The sequence below is a fragment of the Rhipicephalus microplus genome, chromosome 9 (genome assembly GCF_043290135.1).
Source record: "Rhipicephalus microplus isolate Deutch F79 chromosome 9, USDA_Rmic, whole genome shotgun sequence".
Taxonomy (NCBI): Eukaryota; Metazoa; Arthropoda; class Arachnida; order Ixodida; family Ixodidae; genus Rhipicephalus; species Rhipicephalus microplus.
In genome coordinates this window covers 94,835,222-94,856,050 of record NC_134708.1, presented here as the reverse complement: position 1 = coordinate 94,856,050, position 20,829 = coordinate 94,835,222, and the positions used below count along the sequence as shown (strand labels likewise).

The window sequence follows — 20,829 nt, the reverse complement described above, 5'->3', positions numbered from 1 at the left end:
TTTCTCGTAGTTTTGAGCACACCTACATCAACTGAATTCCCGCCAAGGTTCCCAAATGGCTATTAGGCAAAGCCGACTGGGAACAGTTTTATACTATCACTGATTTAAATTGGCGCTACATATGCACTTTAAGCATTGATGCGGCTGTCAACTACTTCACAGCGTTTCTGATTGATGCAGCAACAAAATGCATCCCACAAAAGAATGGACTGATGCTTTTCAAAGATATAAAGCAAAAGTAGAAAAGCAGAAACTAGAGTACAAGTGTACAAAATACGAGGCATACAACAAACCTTTCAACTTACCTGAGCTACAATTATCAATAAACTCTTGCAGTATTTCTGCCCCATGCCACGACCATGTCATGTATGAAATGTTGAAAAACCTGCCACTTAAAACGCGAAAAACTTTACTTTTCCTATACAATGCTATCTGGCTTTCTGGCACCATCCATACTTCCTGGAAAGATGCTGTTATTATCCCTATTTTCAAATAGGGCAAGGACCCTTCCTCAGATTCGAGTTATAGGCCTATTGCACTAACCAGTTGCCTTTGAAAACTTTTTGAAAAATGATAAACCGCCGACTTTTACAATTCGTTGAAACACACAATCTGTTCGACAAACTCCAGTGTCGGTTTCGAGAGGGTAGATCCACCACCGACCATCTCGTGCGTATCGAGGCACAGATCCGAGAGGCTTTCGTCCACAAAACTCTGTTTCTCGATATCGAGAATGCTTACGACACAACATGGCGATTTGGCATAAGAGACTTGTCTCAACTGGGTGTGTGCGGTAGAAGCTTTCCATAATCGAGAGCTACAAGTCCAATCGGACATTCCGTGCCCATGTGGGAAGTGTCCTCTCCCAAACATTTGTTCATGAAACAGAGTACCGCAAGGCGGTGTACTTAGTTGTACACGTTTTATTATTAAATTGAATTCCTTGCACCTGTCCATCTCCCGCAATATGTTCTATTATACATATGTCGCATACGTCTAGCTTGGCTTTAATTCATGCAACTTGGCAATGTGTGAGCGGCAGGTTCAGCTAGGTTGAAACAAGGTCTGCAAATTGGCAGAAGAAAATGGATTGCGACTGAACCCACAAAAATCACATGTGTGTTGTTCTCCCGAAAGAAATGCATGCACTCACAACCTGACATTCAAATGGATGGTCAACGTCTGTCTGTTAATGCCGAACATAAATTCTTAGGCCTAATCTTGGACCACAAGCTAACTTTCATACTCCAAATCAAGTATCAAAAACAAAATGTGTAAAAGCCGTGAATGTTCTGCAAGTGTTGTCACGTACTACGTGCGGTAGTGACAGGCAATGTCTCATGAATTCGTATAGAAGCCTCATTCGCACCCGCTGAGATTATGGGGCCATTGTTTATCAGTTTGCGACTCAAAGTGCTTTGAAGATGCTGGGTCCCGCGCACCATTTGGGCATCTGCCTTTTTATGGGTGCTTTTCGCACCAGCCCTGTACAAAGCCTTTACGTTGAGTCAAATGACTGGTCGCTTCATCTGCAGAGAATTTACATGTCCTTTGCATATTTTCTTAAGGTGAAAGCAGACAAGAAGCACCCCTCATACTCTACTACTAATGATTTGTCGAGCTTCAATCTGTTGCAAAACAGGCCTTCGATGAAGCAGCCCTACTCAGTTCGCCTGAAGGGTCTAGCTGAGGAGACTGGTGTGTCACTTGAACACAGTTTAATGACTCCTGTAGCATACGCACCACCGTGGCAGTGGCAGACTATAGACTGCGATGTGCCTTTCCTAGAAGTTACAGAACACGCGCCCATTGCCCATATTCGAACTTACTTCCTGGAGCTTCAACACAAATACACACATCCTGAGTTCTTTACAGATGCCTCCAAGTCTAACTCTAACTCCTCTGTGTCCTACGCTGCTGTCGGCCCATCCTTTTCGGATGCTGGCCCTCTACATCCAGACACAAGAATCTTCACAGAGGAAGGTTACGCGATACTTGTGGCGGCGAAATACATCAAACAATTACAACTACAAAAAGTTGTAAGTTATACGGACTCCCTCAGTGTGGTAACAGCTCTGCAAACTCTTAAAAAACAAAAATACTCTGTCCTCCTCTAACTTTACTCTATTTTATGCACACTCTACATACTCAAACAACATGTTAGTGTGCTGGGTGCCAGGGCACCGTGAGATTCAAGGTAACCTGATGGAGGATCAGCTTGCTGCATCCGTCTTCAAAAGCACTGCCACTGCACCCATATCAATCCCAGCGCTTGATCTTAAGCCGTCTCTCAAACGAAAGCTCAGGGATTACTGGCGGATCAAGTGGGATCGCCACACACAAAACAAACTACACGTAATTAGGCCGCACATTGGTCATTGGCCACCAGTATCAAAATCACGTCTTACAGAGGTAACATTACCGAGGCTCAGGATAGGACACACATACACGACACACTCATATCGTTTGTCCGGGGGCGATCCATCATTGGGTGACAGATGTGGTGAAGCACTAAGAGTTCTTCATATTTTAATCTGGAGTGAACAAATAGACGCTCTAGGAAACAATACTTTCCATTACCCTACCGACAACATATACCATTACACCCTGCAATGTTCGTTGGTAGGGAACCACTTTTCACTCATAAATCGTTGCTAGCTATATTTAAAGATGTCCGCTTCTACCATGTCATATACACAGGCATTGCGTAGCACGACCTCTGAAAAGAGGTTGCTGCTGCAGTGGCTACATCAAAAAGCACTTGCCTCGCGGCCCTTGAACACAAGGGCCCTGATCAGATACTCGTGCTAGTGCCAAATATCTTTACACATGCTTTTATTTTCAAAACCTTTTGTCCCCAATTTTTACTATACATATCACTCCACTATCACAATTTTAATACTTATGTTTCTACCCGCGTTATCGCGAGGAATTTAAGGCCCCTATACAGCCACGCACCATATTATTGTCCACATCTACAGTCACTGAAATGGGGCTCTTTGGCCATTAGTTGGCCCTAGCGCCATAAAGCATCACACATCATCATCATTTCTAACAGGACAACGCATAGCGACTCTTACAAATTTCCGTGATGTTAAAAAAAGGTTTTCTGTCATTTTTTTTGCCGATCGGTAAGGAATCAAGTGACTTGGCCTTCTGAACCTGACGCAAGGTTGTACAAGTGCGCAAAATAAAACATTTACAATTTTACTTATTTTTTGAAGTTATACTAGACAAAAAAAAACGATTTTCTAAAAACGCGTATATGCACTCCCGAGGCAAGAATTGTCACGTATGCCTTCTATGATGTTTCCATTGCAGTGGGACTATCATAAAGTAAACCATCAGCTAGAAACCCTGGAACTCCTTGCGTGCGCTAGCCTCCAGAACGGCAGGCGGAGAGTTACGGCAAGTTCGCTCGGAGCACCCCCGCCAGAATGTGGCGATAGGTAGAAACAGCCTCCCATGCGCAGCAAGTACGCTGCCCCCCGTGCGCAGGCGCGCCTCTCAACCAGCCGTGACATACCATCTAGAAGGGAATGATTCGAAATTGTTCAATGGCAGTCATTGCTGCTGTGGCTCCGGCTTCTTTAGCGCTGCTGCCATTATCGGCGGCTGCACAGTACAGCCGGGCAATGTTGTGCACGGCAGCAATCGCGCAAGACGGCCAATTTCAGGAGGGGAAATTAATTTGCTCTAACGCGATGCCAATCACGAACACATGATTTTATATCAAAACAAGCACTTCGTTGCCAAAAACGTAGCACTATATACCAGGTTTCTGAATCACTGTTTAGGCAATAAACATCCACTAATTATTTGAATCTAGTGTCTTTTTTAAGGCGCTATCGCCAAGCAATACTCGTGGCGGCGGGCATGCTTCATAAATTGTTAGCTAAAGTATGTGTGCCATGCTGGTGCTCTCTCGAAGGCCTAACACCACATTATTCGCGATTAAAGTTAATTTGTTCACCAGGTTGGCGCTGTGAGGCACGTGGCTTGAAAAGGCAACGCGTAAGTTGGGCTACTCATAACGAAAGCATACATCAATTTGTTTGCGCATGTCATTTGTTTGCGTATGTCACTCTCTCTAAGCTCGCTCGATTATGTTGATGAACGTATGCAGCGATGCTGCGCTAGGAACATGGCGCAGTGAGGCGAGCCAACAGTTTTTAAGGCTAGCGCTCTACTTATCGTGTTTGAAAAATACACATAGATTTCTATGCAGCTTTCTGCTGCGAGCAGATTGTTGTCAATTTTGTTTTTTAACAGCAATGTACAATCAATTTCGTAATGTATTAATGGAAAACTTCTGTAACTTCACGCAGATTCGAAGTCGTGGTATTTCAAAGCAAAGAAAGGAATTGCAGCTGTATGTTAGTGAACGACTAGGACACAATGACTGAAACAATACCATACATTCGCAACAAAATTACGCATAGCAGACAAAGAAGTGGCGCGGCCACACATTGCCGGTCAGGATGCCCTCTCTATTCTGCGAGCGTAAGTATTTCAAACAGTTAACAAAAGCGACATGAAAACAGAAGCACTACTAGCCATTCTCGTCTTTATTATCTACGATATTGCTATTATTGCAGCTCGCTTGGATATCAAAGAGGTAAGTTGCCTGTACAGTGTATTTGAAATTTCACGAAAACTTCAAAGTGCTAAATTACCAAATTTATATTATTGGCACACTCTTCAGAACCTATATTTTTTCGCCTTACGCGGAAAATCGGCTTTGGTATGTTTACTTTAAGATTCATAAAAGTGATTACGCCGTAGCACTCACACGAGGCCGCTGAATCGTTAGGTAATTGGCATTACATTCTAAAGTCATTTCTAGTTACATATAAAGTAGTAAGTTAGGTAATGGATAGTTAAAGAAATTAGCGGTCGTATTATGACATGCTCTGATGAAATATTACGCTATTCGTAAGCCGGCTGTCTGCCACAGTCGACCTTTTTAACAAGTGGACTCAACTTCTTCAAGGCTGCAACTACCTGCCTTTACGTTTCTGCGAAAACACCTGAGCACAGCGAGTCTTACCTGTGCCACCATATATGAGCAACACGTCACGCGATGTGTTGCCAAAGCGGCGAGGAAACGGCATGAACTGCCATGCCAGTAGACGCTCTGCAATTCAAACACAACCCTTTCCCCCGAGAGTCCGACTGTTATATGTTTCGCGTTTGTCCACTCCTCGAAATTCACGCTGTTTCCTTATGAAAGGACTAGAAGGCCATCCTTGACTACCGGATTGTCGACAGCCAGTGAATCGCAGCCTGCGAAAGCAACTTTATCACGTATACGTATTATCGCGATAGTTCAGAACGTAACAATCAACTCACTCGAACTGTGATATACCTTGACTGTCACTAGGCAAAACTTGTGCTTTCAGCCGGCGTCAGCGTAGCGCTTGAAGCCCGCTCCGGCTTGCGCTGGTGTATGTGTTTATGATTTGCCAATTGTACCACGAACTAGGAACACACAGCTGGCGCAAAAGTGCTAGCCAGAGGGTAATTTTTTAGTGCTACAATAACACCGGCTAAAACCTAGGTTTCGACTGGTGAAACTTAAAGCATGTCGCAATTCGACTGAGTGAAAAGCGATGCTTTGCGCTGCTGACGTTTCTTATAGTTTTTCTTATTGGTCACAGTCGTTCACTGGTGGTGGAGCTAGACGTTTTTTTGTCGGCAATGGAAATCTGTGCAAACTGAGAACTCCACACCGGCACAGTTCCCGCACCCTGTTGTAAACTTTAGAGCGAGTGCTAAGTTATACTCTACTCTTGCGCTAGTTGTTTTAGCGTCTGAAGACGGCCTAGGCGCACCCACTACACTTCTTGTAGACGAAAGTGACGTGAATAGCCGCTTTTTTGTAATTGAAAGTTACACAGGCACCACTTGTCATGTTAACGAGGCGCTACTGAAACAAACCTTGGCAGTTTAAAATGAAAATTAAAGACCCTTATGCTTTGCCTTTTAAAGTTCAACGCGATAACACTATTTTGTTTCCAGTGATGCAATCGATAAACAGAAAAGTCGCGTAGTGTCGGGAAGGGTTTTCGTATGGTAGTAATATGTGCATTGGGTTGCATTGTTTGAATAAGAATCAATTATGCAGGTAAAGTTTTTCATAATTTGCTATGCACCCATAACGAAATCTTAAGAAAATGCACCTAGTAACCCTGTAAACAGAAATAGGCCGAGATAAGTGTAAACAACTGGTCCTCTCGCGCATGCCCCGATGCGATATTTATAAACACCCTCCAGAGGGAGTAAAAACTTTACTCCACATTAGGAGGCGGTTTTGGATGCATTTAGGAGAGCTTGGATTTATATTCAACGGGAAATTTTTGAGATCAGTATTAGAGTAAATTTTCACATCCACTGAGGAAAAAAAATCAAGTCAGCAGCCGTAACAAGCGCCAGCGAATATTTATATTTTCGAAGCACGAAATATTTGTCACAAAACACAAACCAGCCTACAACGCTCAAGTAATATAAAACATTTACACTCAACACAGCATGCAGCTCGCTCTGCACACGCAGTTTTGTGTCAAAGGGTATATATAGGCACCACATTTTGACCTCCAAAGAAGCTCGGTCGGGACCTTCCTTTACTAATATATAGGCTATTAACTTGCAAGGCGTAGGTATATATTTGTGGTGGCCTCGTGTAAGCACTTCAACACACCTTTTATTCTAAGCCTGCTTATGCTCAATACGTTTTATTTACCTATGGCGAAAAGGTTTTGTCAGTTGGTGCTCTGTCATATAGGCTGAAGTTGCATTAGCAGTACTGTGCGCGAATCCGTAAAATGCACTGAATTGTACACAAAGCCCGAGTGGCTTTACATGAACACATCAGCGACGCACATTGAGCAGCTCAAGTGATGAACCGAGGTACACCGCCGCTTCTGTATTCGACGACTAAGCCTCACTCAGGAGTACGGCACGGTGATAAGGTGAATGACAGCTAGCGGTCAAAAACCTCTTGCTACTGTGCAGTTTTCGTCTCGTTGTTTTTCTTATGCACAGAAATACGCGTCCACTATCCACGTAGTTTGAGCTATGAGCAATGGACATAAACGAACTAGACAGTTCGCTGTCGCAGTTTCTGTTGCTCGCATGCACTGCATGGGCATGCATGCCATACACCGTTTCTGTGTGTCTCTGCCTCGCTCGACGCTCACCTTCGAGTTGGTAATTTGACAGCTGCGGTCGCAAGGCACAGTGGACACTCATTCATTCAAGCAGCTTTTATTGTTCGGGAAACACAATCTTTGTCTTGCCGGTGGTCGGTGCTAGCTCGTAGAGCTTGTCACGGTGGCCGGCACGCAGTGAGAGCTCGCTACGACGTGGGCTTGATACCGACGGCATAGCGAGGCCTTATTACTGCTTAGATGTTGTATCCCGTGAAAGGCTGGTGACACTCCGAGAAGCAACCGTCCGCGGAGTCGGGGTGAGCGTGATCCCGGCGCAACTCTCTCACCATTTACCGGCCAGCCTGCCATGGTCGAGCGACGCCTACTTCAGCCAGCTCGAAGTTTTAGATGGTAAAACCCCAGGGGCGATCGCTCACAATCGAAATCTCTGGCTTACTATTGCTACCATTGAAGTATTGTTCGAAATTTTTTTTGTAACTCGGCCCTTTGAAGCAAGACATTCGTGGCGTTTCGTTGAGGAATTGAACCAATGTCGAGTGTGGTTCAACAATGCGAAATACCTTGAACTATTCAGACGTAACACCAACCGGTCGTTACCAATCTTCGCTGCACTCATAATTCCGTGTCCTGTCGACAGTTGTTCACACGGTCAGCCACACAACGGCACGGGTATCTCTTTGTACGGGCATCTCTTTGCACGTCAGTGTTTTACACTGACGTGCAAAGAGATGCCCGTACATACACCTTAACACACAAACCCACGGACGCACGTCACGACCAAAATGAGTATTTTCAACTCCCATAGGAAGTTTGTAACCACGTCATTTGAAACTCTGTGGGGAGTTTAACAAGCTCAGGTTGTTCATAAACTCTGTCATTAAGCAGAAGGCGTTTTACGACATGTGCCAAGTTCACTCTTTACTAGGTGTAAACAATTGAAGCAAGGGAGTTGTGGCGGCTCATATGCTATAGAAACTTACATCTCGGCAAAGTTTTGCTCACAGTGTGCCCCTCGTAATGGGTGAGTGGCTTTGAACAACGAGGCCTTTGATATAATTCCATCTAGGATACCCCACGGCAATGTACGCTTGTTCTCCGCAATACTGCTGCGGTATTGGATGTTGCATTGTAAATGTCTGCCAAAGATGCGTATGTTTGTGAAGCAGGTGCTACTTTCGGTACATTTTTAAGCAAGAATCTCATTTTCTGGCTATTTTTAGGCGGACGCGTGGCTGTGTAGTAGAACACCTGCTTTCCACGTAAATGACCTGGGTTTAATCCTCACAGAGACACAGAAGTTTTTCTTGCTTATATTTATTGCGTCGCTGTAAACTTTTTCATCATAGACAAGAGTTTTGGCTGATAACCAACGACGCCGACACCGACTCCAGCGCCAATATTTCTAAATTTGATATTTTTTGCGGGCTATCACGTTAAAACGGTCTTCTGGATGCGAGATAATGGGGCCAGGAGCCGTTAGATGTCTGGGTGCGAGATAAGCGTGCTAAAATATATAGGCTTCGCACCTTCTCCTCAAACAAAATAAACCAATGTGAGAGAGGGAGTGCGAAAGCCAGACAGGTGGGAAAAAAGGAGCGGCCAAAACAAATTCGGCAAGTATAAAAAAAGTACTGCATGATAAAAAACAAAAGCGGGTTTGGGAGCGTAGTTGTTTTGCTGATTTATAACTGTGACCAGAGGCAACCTTTGATAATCGCACTTTCAGGAGTATGAGCGTCGTCTGATGTTTCCCGAGAAGAGACCTAAGTTATAACTCGTTTTTTGAATGCATGTATCCACAGATGAGTTCGAAAGCCCTCTTTGAAACATTTGTACTTCCTAGTGCGAGTGCATTAAGCTCATGAATAAAGTTGAACTCTAAAATTTTGTCTCCAGGAATCGGTAGGTATGACTTAAGTATTACGCGTTTGAGATTATCGATGTTGTGCCCTGCTAGTGAAAATATCTGTGGCGCGGCTTCTTGGTAGTTCTTTCGTCGTGTTCACATGAGGCATCTTCTGATTTTGAACGAATGCAGTGACCCTCATACGCTGGGTGACTACAGCATCGTTCCGGTGAAAGACCAAGGCGTACGATTGTCCCCAGCACGAGAAAAATGAGCGTACGCGTGAGCGTCCCTTCTGCGTGGGGCAAAGTACGCGTGGGAGTTGAGAGTGCGCGCCGCCCTGTCGTTGCTATCTGGTGCGCGCGCTGAGACATGTCGCTGGTAATGAGAAAACATGGTAGTAGTTCTCCCGAGACACCCGTCACCAGCGGTAAGTTGTAGATATAAATAGCTTGCCATTTGAACGCTCAAGGAGGTGCTGCTTCGTGGTTCAGTGGCTAGCACTCACAATTCATAGGTTTAACGTTCGACACCACGCGATGCAGTCTGTTTCTTGATTATTTTTATTTTGCGTTTCCAAATATATAAATGCGTATACATATACGACTAATGACGCCGTCGTTTACAAAGGCGGCAAAATCCAGCCGACAGTGCTAATACAATTGCTATCGCAATAATGATTCATCTTGACGACGAAGATTTTTCACTGGACGTTGAAGGCTGTGAACCCGCCGAGGGTGTCAGTGACGATGAACATTCAGCTGCCAACTTAGGAACAGCCAGTTGTACTTCACGTCCCCTCATGCATTAATGTTTCTCACGATCATGAGGCATTTTGGTGGTATTTGGTGTATATCTTTTACAGAGGTCAAAACAAAAATGTGTTTTATTTGTGCATTCCTTGTGGCACAAATACTACGAATAATATAAAGCGCGTTGCATGTCGCCAACACGCGCAAACTTGACCAGTGAATCGCAATGTTTAGATAAATAGAACGTGTTGTTATTACTACAGCCCACGCCTCGTTTTAATTAGTCCTGTACTTCACTGATGCCTGTCGAGCGGCATTGTTGTTCGATGAATTTCCCAATTTCACCGTGGCAAAAAAGTCTACTTGCGCATCCATTCATATAGCAATCACGCTGATTGAATTTGTGAGATGCAAGGGATGTTATTGGCACAGAATCTGAGCACGGCTGTAGCACAAATGCTACCTTATGGGATGTTAAATGATCCAGTTGCGTCGAAGAAAGAACTCCATGTCCCTGTCAGCACAAGTATTGACGACAACTTGATATGTTGCCAAACTATCACCACGTGAAACATTCGGTCCCGTGCAGCAATGATGGCGCTACTCGCTAGCTACCTACCACCGCGGCAAATCCGTTGGGCAGGCGTGGTACATGCTACCTCGTAGCACCGTTCACCTCATGGTCTAATGAGAGTCGGTGCAGCTTTCTGCAGCACACTTTAAATTTCACAATGTGTCGTTCATGCACGGTAGCGGAGCTCAAATGTGCACTTTTACACCGCGACATATAACCAGCGTCGAGCTTTCATGGTTTGAGAAAGTATAATTGTTTAATATGCATTTCAATGCAGGACATAACTTTATCCGGTGAAAGTGGAATAGACTGTACGTCCCCACGTCTTATCTATTCTTATGCTAGCAAATGGATTGACCCTCCTCCGGGTGCCACCTTCAATTCTACAGCGTGCCCCCTGTACTCCGTGGTTAATACTAATACGGTAACACGCTTAGGCAAGCTATTGCAGCCTTGTAGAGTGCTTTAATTTTTATATTTTTCAATAAATGTTTCCACTTTACTTTTACTCGTCCTTCTTCTGGCTTCGTTCCAATAGTATCAAAACATTGACCTGGTTCCCCTACTAGTCATGCTGTACTCAGTCACATCTAGTTTTCAGCCGCTGTAATGTGCTTTCTGCGTATTCGTGTTTGCAAACACCCCTTATTCGGGTTCTTAAACATTTGAACTGCACGATCATGCTTTTATTCAGCGTTTACTAGTGCGGGACAAGGTCGGCTAAGCGTCCAAGTTTAACACTAAAATGTTTTACGCCGGGGCCCACTACGGATCCGCTGACGTATTTGCGTCACGAATATGACATTGTAAATTATATACTAACAGATTGTAAAGAAAAAATGAGAGGGATGGGTTCCACAGCGTGGCGTTCAAATAGTGACCTCACGCTTTCCAGCGTGCAAATCTGACCAGTAATCACTAAACCACACAGTGGACCATCATTTTGTTAATGGTGAGCCTTTATATACACAATTTTCTGCTTCTGGTCCTCAGAGCTTTGTAATTTCAGCGCCTCTTCGTTATCAATAGCGAGATGGCGCGAAGGGCAGGCGTTGGGTGCGCATGCTCTCAAGGTGGTCGCACCACTCCACAACACGTGTTGCAATGTGCACGCGTCCACACATGGCGTAGTCAGAGTACGTGTAGACAATCTCTGCAGTGGTCGCTGAATCGCACGCACGTTTACCTTAGGATTCGGGTGTTCTGTACCTCTTGTGCTTCCCCCGCAAGTTTGCTTTAAATTTGCAGCGGGTAAAAGAAGCACGAACATAACTCCGCTCGTGGCCGCGGTAGCACTTAGGAAAGGAGCGCTCTGCTCACAAACGAATGACTACGAATTGTGAGTTTTTCGCGCTTGTATGGTGTATACATGTGTGTTCATTTCAAGTGTATTTCTGTCTGTTGAGCAGTGTGCTTTAGGTGTCGAGCTGCGGCAGTTGTCTGTCAGCGCTTGTACTTTCTATGGTCATTTCATGCCTACTTTCTGCTTATGGTGTGCACTGCAAGCTTAACGCTGCTTGCCCAAGATCAATTGATATTGCTAATTGTTGCAGTAGCATTCATTCTTCCGCCCTTGTGGCTAAGCAATGTACAATGAACGCTTAACTACCTCAGCGAAGATACGTTTGCGTTTTGTAATATACCTATTCCTAAAAAGGGGGATCAGCCACGTTTTCATAGCGTTGACAAATGCTAGTGATCTGCGGACTTGCGGCCTATTCGTCATGTGCAGACACCACACAGTTGTGTGTCTGTTTTTTTCTAATTCTCAATGAATGAAGAAATGAACAACCCGTTCCTGAGTTGTTCAAAAGAATATTAGTGAAGTGTGTTAGACAATATTTTAATAGAAAGTGTAATAGATCGTATCTGTAGTAGTTATAGTATATATGTGCGAAAGTGAAGTGCACGCAAAGATTAACGGCCGCTGAAAGGTGCTGAGCATTCAACCATAAAAATAGAAGATGGGCATTAAAAAAAGAAGATATACGAAAGAAGGAGATGTTCGGGAAGAGAAGCCTAAGTATCACCTGGCAGTGGTTCCCTGCCACCTTAAGGTGCAACTATACATGCAACCTCAAGCTCCAAAGACTGTGCTCGTTGGTCTCTCATTAAACGTTTGGTGATTTACACAAGGAAAGTTCGATGAAAATGCCTGCCGAGTTGCAGAAGCACCAAGCGTAGGACCAAGATCAGCCAGAAGAGCCACATCTGACAATGCGGCGATTCCGGTAACATTTGTAACTCCAGAGCCCTCCATCAGCTGCGTGTGCGATAGAGCATCCAAACAAGGATGCAAACAGGAAAAAAGCTGCGTTACGGAATGCAGTAGCGTTGTGTCGGTTGCGTCGCATGATGGTCTGGCCGATGGCAACGTTGTTTTGAAGTAGGCAGGCTTGAGACGTTCGCAAGCGATTGTCTCAGACTGGCTATTGACGTTGACGACAAAGGTCGATAGACGACGTTTCAGAACTCGATATGACCCGGAGTAGTGTGGCTGTAAAGGCTTCGGTGCAGCAGAAGTGCGCACAAATACGTGTAGCTTAGGTGAGCTGCGAAGACACATAAAGAGCTCTGGCTTTCTGCTGACGTGTCGTCACGGGTTTATTTGCTGGAAGATGTTTTGCAGTTCGGAAATGTAGTCTCTAGGTAATGGCACAGGTGCATCGACTGGAGGATCGAAGACGTCGCATGGAAAGCGTAGCCAACTGCCGTAGATCAACTCGGCGCATGAGCAGCCCAGGTCACTTTTGATGGCGGATCTAATGCCAAGCAAGACCAGTGGTAGTTGGATGTCCCATTTTTCTGGTGATGCATTTTTCATGAGGGAGGACTTGAGATGTCTTTGAAAACGCTTGACCAGCCTATTTGTTTGTGGGTGGTAAGCGGTCGTGCAAAGGCAGGCGGTACCGAGAAGATTGATGAGTTCGTTGAAGAGCGTCGAATTAGACTGCCGACCACCGGTCTGTGATGCCGAACCTTGCAATCCATGTCGATACGAAATTTTCTGCAACTGTGGACACTGATATGTCGGTTATAGACGTTGATTCTGGCCACCGTGTGTAGCGGCTGATGGATGTCAGCAGGTAGCTGTACTACTTGAAAGGTGGGAGAGGGCCGACTAGGTCTAAGTGGACGGTGTTAAAATGCGCGTCATAGAGAGTAACAACTTTGCAGGAAAAACGGTATAACACTGGATCTTCGAGAGTTGACACGGCTAACAACAGCGCACGCAGTCACGAACTTGTGCGTTTAGCTGAGGGCAAACGTTGCGACTACAAATAAGATTTTGTGTCGCGTGAATTGCAGGATGCGACAGACTGAGCACAGCATGGAACAGGAGTGTGCAAAGCGGTGCCTGAATGATCGGTCGAGGAGGGCCCGTTCAGATATCACACACAACAGATGGATCATCTGAAGTCAAGATGATGTCCTCCAGTTTTAGGGACGTCGACAAATTTCGGAGGTTGCTCAGCTCGGTGTCGTTACGCTGGTGGGTGGCGAGTAGGCTGACGTAGATGATAGATGGCTCTGTGGTTGGCGTGGAGACGGCATTGGCGTGGCTCAGAACATCGACAGAAATGTTTTCGGTGCCATTAACATGACAAAATAGTGTTGTAAATTGTAAGATGTAGGAGAGATGTCGAGTCTCGCATGGCAAGTATCAGGACGCTGATTGGTTCCAGGTGCGCACAAGGGGCTTAAGGTCGGTAAAAACAGTGAACTGATCACCTTCTAGCATTCGCCGCAAGTGTCGGACAGCCAAATATATGGCGACTATTTCCCGGCTGAAAACACTGTAGTGGGCCTGTGCAGGTTTCAACTTCTTAGAGAAGAAAGCGAGTGGATGCCACATGCCGTTGATAATTGCTGCATTACGGCACCAGTAGCGTAGTTCGAGGCGTCTGTCATGAGAGCAGTCGGTGCACCTGGCTCTAAATGTTTAAGCTGTGGTGGACAGGCGAGAGCAGGCTGGACGCTTGTGAATATGTGGGTAGCCTTTTCAGTCCACTGAAGCACTTGTTTCCGTTTGGAGCCTAGCAGAGCATCCTGAGGGGCCACAAGTCGTGCACAATTGTCAACACATATCGACCAACCCCCAAAATAGGCGAAGATTCGTCGTCATACTTGGTCGTGGAATAACTTCAATGATGCGAACCTTGGACGGAAGTGGTCGAATGGCATTCGCGTCGACCACGTGTCCAAGAAAGTCGAGTTTCTGTCAACGAATTTCACTTTTGGTGACATTGATGTCTATTTCTTGGCTGGCAAGGTGGAAAACAACAACTGATGGTGTTCAACATGCTCTTCGATGGAAAAACTTGCGACAAGAATGTTGTCGACCTAGGCCAAGACAGAAGGCAAGCTTTAGGTGATGGAGTCGATGAAATGCAGGAATAATTGGCCAGCGGTCTGCAGGCCGAAAGGCATGCAGAGAAATTCAAAAAGACTGAAAGGCCTGGTGATGGCAGTCGTCAGCATGTCTTCCTCGGCAACTGACAGCTGATGATTGTCGTGAACACGATCGACCTTAAAAAAACTGTCGCACCGTGCAGCGCTACCGTGAAGACTTGTATATTCGAAAGCGGGAAGCTATCGGGAATTGTGATGTTGTTGAGTGCCCAACAATGGCCACATGGACGACAATCTCCAGACTCTTTAGGCACCATGTGAAGTGATGACACCCAGTTGCTATAACAAGGTAGGATGATGCCGAGTGCCAGCACGTGCTCAAACTCCGCGCGAGTAACCTTGAGTTTCTAAGGAGACGTACGCCGAGGTCAAAAATACACCGGAAGGCCGGAGCTGACAATGTGGTGACAGACGTCGTGTTGCGCTGGTTGAGTCAAGTCAGGCTGTAACGTCTGAGCGGTCAACTCGTAGATGCGCTCGGCAAATGATTTTTCCAGCATAGTAGATATCGTTGCGAATGGCATTGTGGTTGTTGCATTGGTACTGGTAATGGTCCGATAAGTGACAGAGTCCATAAGACGGTGCTGTTTCACGATGACAAGGAGCCCATAGTGGTGCGAGGAATCAGTTCTGACGAGAGCGCGTCGTACATTTCTAATCAGTAAAATCCAGCGAAGCGCTCTTCAGACGCCACAATTGAGCATGACAGAACATGGTGCGAAAACTGTTGACGGCTTGATTGATATGTGAAACTGTTGACGGCTTGCAAAATTCACACGGGTGTCCTTTATTTGTCACAGCATTGAGCAGGAATGCTCAAAGCTTCAGTGTCGACTAGGAAACGCTGTCCTGTGGCTCCATTCATGAGGAAAAAGGGGCGACTTGTATGCTGAGCCGGGCTACTCTTCACCGTCAATGGTCGGCCAACCTATTTTCGTGCCCCGCACATGGATGCCGGCAGTACGAGCGTGTTCTCCAAAACGACCATGGTAGTATCAGACGCCAGACGGTGTTGACGCGTCACGGCTAGTGCGTCTCGGAGTGCGCCTTAGTTCGCTGGACCTACGGTAGCGTGAACGGGGAGGTGACACACTGCGATGTTCTGCAGCAGATACGATGCGTTCGAGACACTCACACAGGGCGTCTAGTGGTGATTGCGCTGTCGAAGACGGGATAGTTTGCAGCGTGGCTCTACTGTCACTATTAGACGCTGTCATTGCTGCGATGGTTGGTGTGGCTACTTGCATCCACTTAGCCAATGTGGCAAGACCAGTGAGGTCCATGGTGGAGCTGTAGCAATGACCGTTTGCACATTGGCCGGTAGTCGTTGTAAAAACTCGCGTATAAGCGTGTCATCGATGGATCTCTCCTGTCTCCGAACAGTTGGTTCTTTCGAATAAGACGTTGACAGGGGCGTCGGTCGCCAAGTTCTTCAGTAGACAGAAGCTTCTAGATGTGAGTATGCAGTAGCAGGGTCTTCTTGAGATTGTTGTAGGCATTCACCGAGAGCGGGGGGCTGAACAGATCTGCTAAGTTGGCAATAGCGGTGAGCGATAATGCCACATCGTAGTGGAACTTCGAAGCTTGGGAGCGGATACCAGTGACTTGAAGTTATGATTCCGCCTAAAAAAACCCCGCTGAGAGATGCTGGTCCGAGAACTAAGGAAGGCGGAGAGCGATGGCTGAGCAGGAGGGCTTGCCGCGTTGCTTGGAAAGATTCTGGTCTCGAGAACTCATACTGCTGGTCGCTTCTATGGTCGCTTCTGCCACGAAAACGCATGACCTTGATCAAGTCCGCATCACCAAACTGTGGCGTATGTGCAACTTTGGAGATTGGCAAAATCTCGGTCTTCCCAGAGAGAAAGTGAGCCCGACGCGACAGCTATGGTTATAAGTATTTGAATGACTCCCGAACACCAGCGTGTGCCGGCCCGTGAGCGTCTCCTGCCTCATTCGAGAGCGAGTGTTTTGTCGTCTTCTCCTTGACACGCCGATGCCGCTAAAAAAGCAGATAGACTAATAAGCTCGGCATGTATTTCTCACAAGGCTACTCTGTCCGCCCAGCTCCCCATAATGTTGTGCTGGTGAAGACGCGCGCTTCAATAGGCTGCGACGGGGTGTCAGCCTTGGTGATGACTGAGGCAAGGCCGAAATACGGGCATAAGCAAAGGCCTCTGCCTGATCGAGCGTCTCTACACGCTTTGTAGGAGCCTTGTGGCTTCATTCGAACAGCCAGAGAATCTAGTTCTTGGTGCAACCCCTGAGATCCCCTCCAATAACCTAGCTCCCCTTGGCACTATTGTGACTAGAGCATGTCGTTCGGCCAACAGTGACAATGGGGGTCAACCTGGGTGTTCTCGGGGGTAAAACCAGGGGTCAGGAGGAGGTTTAGACTTCCTGTCGTCATATGCTTGTCAGACGACAACGACAAAGAGAATGTGCCTGCCTTTTTGTGGGCCCTCTTCCAAACTGGCATCACATGTGAGTGACAAATCGCTACCACCTTGTCAAAAGCCTAACGCAGTACATACAGAAGAATGGTCCAATGTTGGAGCAGCAAACTACTGCCCCGAAAATACCTAACCAGAAGACGTGCTTTCTACAGCGCCGACCTATACGAGGATGTCGACTTTTTAATTCCAAGAGTTCCCCTCTACCTTCAAAAGAGCTGTCTCAGCCAAAATCGAGGCTCTGCCACTTTGCAGAGTATAACAAAGGTGTAAACTTCGCGTGGGTGAAATCTCGCTGGAGCGAGAAAGAGGAGTACCTGTTGGCAACGAGGAAAGAAAATCTCCGAACACAGGATGTCAAAGACATCAATGCTCACTTAGCGAGGACCTTCTCGCATTGTACCTCTAATGGCATAAATTCCCAATAAATACAGGATATGTCACATGATCTGTACAACAGGCTCTTTCGAAGAAATAATGAGAGGAAGCAGATGGATATTGAGCAAGAAGTAGCAGAAGATGAAGAGTCCATCGACATTGCGGATGCCAATCATCTGGATTGAAGCAAGGATTTGTAGACTCACTATGAAAACACATCCGCTAGCATATTAAGTGTTCAAACTATAGAAAATTGTCATAAGATACTTGGTTACTTAGACAATCTGCATTATTCTCAATGCTTATCTACGGAAAGTGTTTGACAAAGAGCTACATGCACAAAGCCAATTCATGTCTACGAACCGAAGAAAGCTTCAGAAAAAAGAAACGTCACTTAACCCAGAAACGTTGCCGAAGAAACAGAATTCAATGCGGAAGACAACCTCTGAAAGGCTGCTCTTCTAGCTTTCGCTGTGACTGTACTGCGCCTTCCACGCAAGCCTCCTTTTTTTTGAGGAATGGCGAGACGTGATGAAGCAAGTAGTGCCTTATTAAGTCTTTTCAGGGGTCCAACACCCCCACCGGATTATTGACCAGTATTTTTTATAACCACAGTAGACATAAAGCAGCTATGCCTCAACAAGCTCAGCATCTGGACCCAACGACTTTCCCACCGGTGAACATAGGAAAGTTCCGGTGGTGGTACTATAGGTTCTACTCGAGTGCCTGATATTACAGAAGCGTCTGCCACTCTTCCCGACACAAGCAAGAACAATATTCACCCTTAAAGTGCCTGGCGCTTCAACCACTTCGCAACATCGCCCCACTTCTATAACGCATGTCCTCCCGAGACTGAAAAGACAACTTTAAAAAGAAAGTTCTGTGCTCTTGACCATGATCATTTCTGCCACTCAATAATTGTGCCTAAAATGTACTACTACTTGCCACCATTAGAGATGAAGCTTGGAAGTCGCTCCGTCCACTATCCCTAGCTTTCTTGGGAAGAGCGAGGACTTTTGACAGTGTTGTCCATTCGGCAATTTTGCGAGAGGCGGAAATAAAAGATGTAACAGCAGTAATGGTATAATCTTCAGAGGCAAACTGCTTATGAGCCGTTTTACTGTTGGAGTCCGACAAGGTGATCATTTGTCACCATTATCATTTATTTTTCGACAAATTTTTCGCAGAACTAGCTCAACAGTTGATTTTTACAAGTGATGGTATGAAAGTGCCTGCATGCAATAGCCTTCACGGACGACCTTATTCTTACCACAGGAACTCCTTGAGGTCTCTAAAATCAAATCAAGCGCTCTAGCTCGTTCCTAGTGATTGAAATACTGAGTATTATAACCTCCAAATCTTCCGCCTTAATGACAACCTTCAAGTAGGCAACAACGCTTACAAGTTCATACTGGTATCCACTTCGACGTGAAAGGCAAAAGAATGGTGGTATCTAATTTTACGTCAACGCGGCGATACTTGGGAGCACTCCCATTTTAGAGTAAAAAGCAGGAAAAAAATCTAGTGAAAAGACAGCCTAATACGCTATTCGATAGAGTGTCAAAGGTACTACTAGATTGTTCCAGTAGTGAGTTGTCTTGTGATTTTACGTATTACTTCGTCTTTACCACCGGCTAGTGTTGGGTCCTATTTGTGCAAAACCCCTCACGGCCATAGATAGAGAGTTCATCGGCACTGAGAAAACGACTCATGCTGCACATAGATTCACCACTCAGATTTTTTGACGTGGCGGTGGAAGGAAGACTTCGTGTTCATAACTTCAGAACTGCGATTCGAGCTACAAGGCAATATAACACAGTAGCGCCATTCAATAATGCAGCCTGCACGTTTGCTGCCACATGACTAACAATGCTGAATCTCAAAAAGCAAGCAGAAAACCTTACCTTCTTCTAAGGCTGCAACATTGGTAACAGCAAGCCATCACAGAAATTATAGGCTCAAGAACTCCACTGATATTTTGAAGGAAGACCCCTGCAGCATTGCAGGGAGGTGCGAGGGTCAACTTTGCGTTGAGGGACGGAAGCTCTCTCCTACGTGGTAGAGAGTTTATCGACCTCGCAAAATTCAATAACAATGTGGTTCCCAACCTAACCCGACTGTGTAGAGGCTGCAACCTTCCAAAAAAATGCAGATCAGTATGTCACGCAGATATATTTTTGTAACACATGGTACAAAATTGTCGCAGAGCCCCGCACACCCGAAACATGGCAATATTTTATGATACCTGTCAAGCCGTCTGTCTTATCTGGCATGGCGATAACAGCGAGAACGGCACTTTTAGACACTGCAAAATATGAAAATTTCTGATCTAGTAAACAAAAAACAGGAAAGCTCCTAAATAGTGAAAAAGCAGGTAGTTGAAACGCGAATGGAGCAGACTGAGACGCAACACCATAAGAGTGACAAGTACAAGATCGCCGATCACCTCTCTCAGATTGCACCAACACCTAGTCTGGAGCGCAACTCTGACTTACAGAGGAACATGCGCCGGCTAATTCATTAGGACCTTGATTCAAGTCCGCATCACAAAAAACGACTTCACGATGATTTCACTCTGGTACTTGCAAGAGGGCTTAGCCACGTTTAAGATGAACCAGCATAAAAAAGTGGTTGTTCGTCAGGGTATGGGCTCCAACGGCCTAATTCTGCCCCGGCACCACAAGATGCGGTACATTTCGTTCTCTCTGCCGTCTCAGAGAACATGATTTATAAAGGCATCAGGATCTTTGCATGTACTCGGAGAAAGCAAAATCATTGTTCTACGAGAAGCGCAAGTTTCACTCCAGACAGCAGGCGCTGGTGCCCTAGGAAAAAAATTCTAACAACAGGTGGAAGCTACAAATTTAGAAATTCCTAAAATCCTTCTTTCGTGGACATAAAACTAGGCTTTGTATAATGAGTTGATATGTAGGTGTTAACGTCCCAACACCATGATATGATCATGAGAGACGCCGTAGTGGAGGGTTCCGGAAACTTTGACCATATTGGGTTGTTTACGTACAATCAAATTTGAAAAAGGACCTACAGCATTTTCGCCTCCATCTGATATGCAGTCGGCGCGGTCGGGATTCGATGCCACAATCTACGGGTCTGCAGCCGAGTACCTTAGACACTATAGACCACCACGGCGGGGAGTACGCTTCGTAGAGTCCATTAGTTGCGTTCATGTGTACAAGTTAACTTTATTTTGACAGCCGATAACAACTATTCGTTTTATCAAGTT

The 20,829-nt window shown here is 45.7% G+C and overlaps 1 protein-coding gene across 1 annotated transcript in view; it reads left to right on the top strand.

The window, feature by feature from the left end:
• Positions 1–4,456: 4,456 nt before the first annotated feature.
• LOC142771416 (uncharacterized) overlaps positions 4,457–20,829 on the top strand; it is a 40,340-nt gene continuing 23,967 nt past the window's right edge. Inside the window, exon 1 of the mRNA XM_075872898.1 lies at positions 4,457–4,618. Within this exon, the coding sequence (XP_075729013.1) occupies positions 4,535–4,618 (84 nt within the window). The 5' untranslated portion in view covers positions 4,457–4,534. The remainder of the gene's footprint in view (positions 4,619–20,829) is intronic.